The 6,712-nt window shown below is 41.2% G+C and overlaps 1 protein-coding gene across 1 annotated transcript; it reads left to right on the forward strand.

Annotated features, from left to right (window-relative positions):
- The first annotated feature begins 2,363 nt into the window (after positions 1-2,363).
- TOB1 (transducer of ERBB2, 1) lies at positions 2,364-4,375 on the forward strand. Its single transcript, XM_010578696.1, has one exon. The coding sequence runs from the start codon at positions 2,576-2,578 to the stop codon at positions 3,554-3,556; it is 981 nt and encodes a 326-aa protein (XP_010576998.1). The 5' UTR covers positions 2,364-2,575; the 3' UTR covers positions 3,557-4,375.
- Positions 4,376-6,712: the final 2,337 nt, after the last annotated feature.

The following is a 6,712-nucleotide window of genomic DNA, read 5'->3' on the forward strand; positions in this document are numbered from 1 at the left end:
TCCCGGCCCCGGCGGCTGAGGCGGCCCCGGCTCCTGAGGCGGGGATGCCGAGGCGAGCACGGGGCCCGGCCGTGATGGCGGGCGGGCCCCCGGGGTACCGAGGCGGTCACGACCCCGCGGTGACGGGGGACTTGAGGCGGGCACGGCCCCGCGGGGAAGGGGACGGGGCCGGGGGTGCCGTGGGGGGACGCCCGATGGGAAGGGAGGGCGTGGGGACCGGCGGCGAGCTCCCCTCGGAGAGGGCACGGCCCGGGCTGCGAGAGGGTCCCTCCCAAGGCGGTCCCTGGACGCGCTCAGGCTGGGAGGAGTGAGCGTTGCCGGCTGACTAATAGCTGCTGCTTGCGCCGGGCCTCTCCGGACAGCGCTGGCACCCGTCCTCTAGGACCCTGCCCCGGGGGGGGGAGAGGGGTGTCGCCGGGCCCGGGGTGCTGGCCTGTGTGCTGAGGAGAGGGGCCTTGCAGCCCCCCCTCCCCCTCCTTCTAGTCATCTCCCTTCCTCTTCTTCATTTTCTTTCTTTCGGGCTCAGAAAATGCTCTTCCTCCTCCTCCTCCTCCTCCTGCTGTTGCCGGAGCTCCCAGGGCTGTGAGCAGAAATCTAATGAGACCCGACTGCCTGGTTATGTAACTCCCCACACTGCTTAAGGCTCCTGCCTCTAACCCCCAGCGCAGGGCTCTGCGCCGGGAGCGGTCCATGGGCTTCCATCCCTCAGAAATAGTGTCCTCTTTAAATTTAGGGGGGGGGGGGGAAGTTTGAAATGATCAAGCTGATTTGTTTGATCAGCTGCTTGCTTGTACCGTGGATCAGTTTTGGGGCTGAGAAAAATTTATAGCGTCTGCCCGGTGTGCCTTGCAAGGATCATTTCTTTCCCAAAGGACACGGAGGAAGGGAAACAAAACAGATGGATTAATAAATCATTTTTAAATGCCCCTTTTAACCACCCAATCAGCTTTTCTGTACTGATTGTGTCCCTTTTGTAAATATCTTCTGTTTGCCCTTGATCTTTTCCTTATCCCCACCCAGTGCTGATCCAGCAAACGTTTAAAGGTCGCCTTATCGTACAAGCTTTCAAACTATTCCCATGCCATGTTGGGGAGAACACGAGTGGCTTGGAAATAGGGTTCCAGACTTTAAAAGGAGATTATTTGGAGCAAGAAATAAAAAAGCATTGTATTCGCATTGTTAAAGGATTTTGATACTGACTTTCATTTCTCTAATCATTAGTGACAGCTACGCTAAATTTTGTTCCTAGTGATGCAGTGCAGAAAAGCACACTGTTAATTGAAATTCTCGTTGGGCCTTTGACTTGAGCCAAGAAATAGATATTTTCTTTCACTGGAACTTTTTGAACAAAAGTGTCTCCTGTGGATGAGTACCTTTATGCTTGAGGTACTGCAGGATTTTCGTTAGCAGTTCCTGTGCTAATACTTGATTCTTGTCCCTTCTTTAACTTTAGATAGCTAATTTCTCTTTTGTCCTTTGTGAAGGAGTGGCAACCATATTTTATATTAAATATAAAATGGAGTCATGGAGAAAGAGAAAAGCAATCGTTTTTGAGGCTAGCAAAAGCCCTGTTAGCTCTAGTAACTTTTTGAAATCTGAACTATAGACAGCGCGATATATGAATTTAGTATATATTAATATGTTACTCTGATAATAAATAACAATTTGTAGAAAGGGAACAATCTGTGAATTAATTTATTGTAATAATTTCACGGTCATTGCCACCCTTATGACAGAAGATACATGCATCTATTTTGTATGCATTGACTGCATTATCATTTTAGCTATTCCGAGGGAGAATTGTTGTGTATGTACAGCGGACATTTTCTCTTCAGTTAGCATGATTTCGCCAGCACACAGTTTATGCGGATGGTTTGCTTGGACTTAAAATAAATGTTGCATAATTTTAGCTATTTGTGTGAAATCTTCTAAAGCAGCTGTTAACATTTTTATAATTCTGTAGCTTACGGTGCGACCAATATGTTTGCAAACTTTAAAATGATAAATGACCCTTGGACTGAGACCTTTCAAGCTAAACTAATAGTCTGGTGCTAAATTTTGCAGCTGAGTACTATAAATCATCCAAATACGGGTTGGTAATTGAACCCTTGACAGGCCTGGCAGTTCTGTGATGTCTTAAAAATTATCCTTGCTGCTTTGTGAATAACTGAACGGCAAGCTCATGTGATTTTGAAATGCCCCATGCTGTATATGTAAACACATGCCTAGTGCATCTTCTGCAGTATTGTTTGTAAGCCATACCGAATGTAGTTGACATCCTTGCCTTCTGCAGACATGAACATAGATAGTTTGATGGACATTTTTTGATTTAAAAAGTACTCTATTTTATGCAGAAAATGAAGCTAAAAGAATAGGCCTTGGAGCTTGATCTTACGCTTTCCTTATTTGGATGTGTTTGCTTTTGTTTTTTCTTAAAGGAACAAGAGCACTCAAGGTGAAGGATAATAATCAACTAGAATCAGCACTTTGAATGAAATTTTGTTTCCCTGTGGCATCTTGAACACTTTCTTCTTCGGGTTTTGAAACAGACTTATAACTTTGTGGCATAGCAGCTATGCAGCTTGAAATCCAAGTAGCACTCAATTTTATTATTTCATATTTGTACAATAAGCTTCCCAGACGACGTGTCAACATTTTTGGTGAAGAGCTTGAAAGACTTCTTAAGAAGAAGTATGAAGGGCACTGGTATCCAGAAAAGCCATACAAAGGATCAGGGTTTAGATGTATACATATAGGGGAGAAAGTGGACCCAGTCATAGAACAAGCATCCAAAGAGAGTGGTTTGGACATTGATGATGTTCGTGGCAACTTGCCTCAGGATCTTAGTGTTTGGATTGACCCGTTTGAGGTTTCATACCAAATCGGTGAAAAGGGACCAGTGAAAGTGCTTTATGTGGATGATAATGAAAATGGATGTGAGTTGGATAAGGAAATCAAGAACAGCTTTAACCCAGAGGCCCAGGTGTTCATGCCAATTAGTGACCCAGCATCTTCAGTGTCTAGTTCTCCTTCTCCTCCCTTTGGTCACTCTGCTGCTGTGAGCCCAACTTTCATGCCCCGCTCCACTCAGCCTTTAACCTTCACCACTGCCACATTTGCTGCCACCAAGTTTGGCTCGACCAAAATGAAGAATAGCGGCCGTAGCAACAAGGTCGCCCGCACCTCTCCCACCAACCTTGGCTTGAATGTCAATGACCTGTTGAAGCAGAAAGCCCTTTCCTCCTCCATGCACTCTCTCTACGGGCTTGGCTTAGGCAGTCAGCAGCAGCAGCAACAGCAACAGCAGAAGACTTCTGCCCTTTCTCCTAACGCAAAGGAGTTCATTTTCCCCAACATGCAGGGTCAAGGTAGTACCAGTAGCATCTTTCCTGGTGACAGCCCCCTTAACCTCAGTCCTCTCCAGTACAGTAATGCCTTTGATATGTTTGCAGCCTATGGAGGTCTAAATGAGAAGTCTTTTGTGGATGGCTTGAATTTTAGTTTAAACAACATGCAGTATTCTAACCAGCAATTCCAGCCAGTTATGGCTAACTAAAAATAAAAGTGAAATACAAGTAAATACTATTGTACAAGTTAAAATGCACGTACCCAAGGGTGTATCTTTTTTTCCACCTCTTGAGATTTTTTTTAAGGCTTGTAGTATGAATACATTCAGGCTTGGTTAGATAAATACAACATGCATCATTTTTTCATTTGCCAACCAAGCACAAAATTATTTTATACTGACTGTACATTACAAAAATATACTCTCAAAATATGGCCTCTTACAGTATTTAAGATATAGCAAGGACGTGGCTAATTTTTTTCACGTGTGTATATATATATGTCCACAAACATATATGTATATATATTAAAAAAATTGGCACTAATAGGTGGGTTTATTGGTCTTTTTCTAATTGTATAATTTAATTTAGTACAAAGTTTGTAAAATATCAGAGTATATATATTGTTTCTACAACATGGTATTGCATTTATATCTTTTTACTACAGTGATCTGTGACAGCTGCAGCAGCTTCATGTTGTATTTTTTTTACTGAAATTGTAAGATATCCATCTTAAAGACATCAATTCTAAAAAAAATAAAAAGTTGTGTACAGAATATTCCTTAGTGGTGGAATTAAAATGTACGAAATATTTGCTTTTTTCAAAAGAAACACAAATTGTATTTTCTGTTAAAAGTTTAAAGATTTTTGCTATATATTATGGAAGAAAATGTAATCGTAAATATTAATTTTGTACCTACATTGTGCAATACTTGAAAAAAGGTATAAAAGTATTTTGAGTCAGTGTCTTACATGTTAAGAGGGACTGAAATAGTTTATATTAAGTTTGTATTAAAATTCTTTAAAATTAATTGACTGTCGTGGTCTGTGTTTTTACTGTTCTGCTGAAGATCGGAGTGCTGCATTTATTGTGTTGTCAGTGCTAATGATGCAAAAAAGTCTGACTCAGTGCATCACAAAGGAGCGATGGAGAGGGTTGCTGTATTGATGCACCACAATAATGGGTTGCTTTACCTAAAATACTACTGACAAAGCACATAGCCTGATTAAGTACTTGCTTACAATTATTTGAGCAAACTTTCACTTGTTTTCTGTAACTGCAGCTCACTGAAGTCAGAAGGTAATTTTTTTATTTATTTTTTTTTCCTTGAGAGTTAAGACTATAAGCTATGTGAATGTTGAGTTATTGTGTGATTTGATGTATCTGGAAGGGACTCAGGTGATTCAATGAAATTCACTTTCCATGTCATCAGAATGGATTTGAACTATTATCTCGAGAGGTCCGAGACCAATGCATCAGCGTTCTGTTTCTGTATTAGGGATTAATAGCTCAGAAACTAGACTGAATAAAAGTGCTGATTTACAGTTTACTAAACTCATTGTAAACTTTCATTTTATACGCTCTATTAAAAAGAGAAATGTAATGCAACTACAACGTGACATTCTAAGGTTTTTATTTTGGTGGATTTTACCAATTTTAACTTAATAGATTCTCAAAATGTGAATGTGAGTGGGAGGAGAAGGAATTCAGAGGCTGACAAAACAACTCAGCTTTTCCAGGGCTGTTTTGAAGTTGCATCCCTTACTCTTTTCCATCTGTTCGGCAAATAGCGTTCCTTGCTGATGGACATTGTCAAGGGGAAGAGAAACTTACTTCTTTAATGTGTAAGTCTAACAAATGTCAGCTTATTTTCCATGGCAGTTCCAGTGGTACAAAAAGAAGATACACGCTAAGTGGATAGTCCTTTGGCTCATGATGATGAATTGTATGCCACAGAAGGAGTACAAGATTAAAATTATCCGAACTTTAGTATTCTGAAACTGGAATTTGAGACTGAAGATCAGTCTTTTCCCGTTTGATACGCTTGATTTTACAAAAGGTGTAAATTCCACGCAGGCATACACCCCCAGTTTGGCGCGAGCAGAGTTTTGGTGGAAATAGCCTAGTGCTGTAAGGATGAGGGTGTTTTTCAACACCAGTGTGAGATCTTTGCTTTGGACAGAGGCTGTGAATAAATGGACGGGGTGGAGATGTGAGGCTGACAATGGTATCAATTTCTAATGCCATGACAACCAATTCAAAAGCAGTAAAGGAGCGAAGGTTTTTTTAGGCATTCATCTGTCTCTATTTAACTGGCTCCTTTTTATTGAGTTTGCCATCTGGTTTGTCTTTCCGCTAACGGCACATCAGTGGACAGAACCGCACTTAAAAGTGCATTGTTTGGTATCTAATTTTAAGTGGATGATTTTGCTTTTAAAGGGAATTAGAAAAAAAATAGAAAAAAATACTGCATCAGTTACTGGAAAATGGAGAATGTTACCTCTGTGTATTATTTCTATTTGTGTGCCTAGACTTTAAGACTTACTACAATTTTACTATTTACAATACAATAATAATACCTAAACTGCCTAGGAAGTTGAGCAACTCAGTGGAGACTATTTTTTGTGTTCTGTAATATTTCTATTCCTGTGCTTTAAACTGAGATCATTTGTCTTAAAGGTCATCAAGCTTATCCTCTTCCCATGCCGATTTGTTCACTCCCACTGTAACCAGCTCTGCGTGTGAAGGGCAGTGGTTTGCAGCAAGGAAGAATCTCTGGGAAGAAGGTGGTTTTTTGCAGCACCTTTTAATACAAAGATTTGAGTAAGCAGGGTTTGTTTATGGTGCTTTGCAAGGAGACAATCTGTAGAGAGAGCTTCTAGTCTTCTCAGAGAATGCGAATGTGAAGATTTTGAATGTTTTCTCCCACTTAGAGAAATTAAAGATGTGTGCTTTCTGTTCAGTCTACTTCACCCATTTATTTATCTTTTGCTGAAGTTTGGTGCTGAATTTGTTAGATCAAACATTGACATTGCAACATTCTGTTCTAAATGAGTGCCAAGTCACTCTCTGGTTTAATTTGCACGCACCCAGTATTCTGCTCTTGAGCCGTGCTGTCAGGTAAGCGCGTTTGCTTTGATACAGAGGACGCAAAAAGTAGTGAAGGGGGAAGAGGAAGCATTTGCTCAGTTGTGCAAGTGCTGTTGTATTTTCTCTTGTGAACATGCAATTTACTTCCTTAAAATTGCCAGTGTAAGTTAAACCTCGGAAGACATCTTTAATTTACAGTGAAGAAAAGGGTAAAACCCCAAGTACGCGTCCCCCTCGATGCTGCTTAGTGCACCCTGTCTCTTCACTCAAAGTCCCC

This window comes from Haliaeetus leucocephalus, unplaced genomic scaffold, assembly GCF_000737465.1.
Source record: "Haliaeetus leucocephalus isolate CR32 unplaced genomic scaffold, Haliaeetus_leucocephalus-4.0 Scaffold646, whole genome shotgun sequence".
In the NCBI taxonomy this organism is placed as follows: Eukaryota; Metazoa; Chordata; class Aves; order Accipitriformes; family Accipitridae; genus Haliaeetus; species Haliaeetus leucocephalus.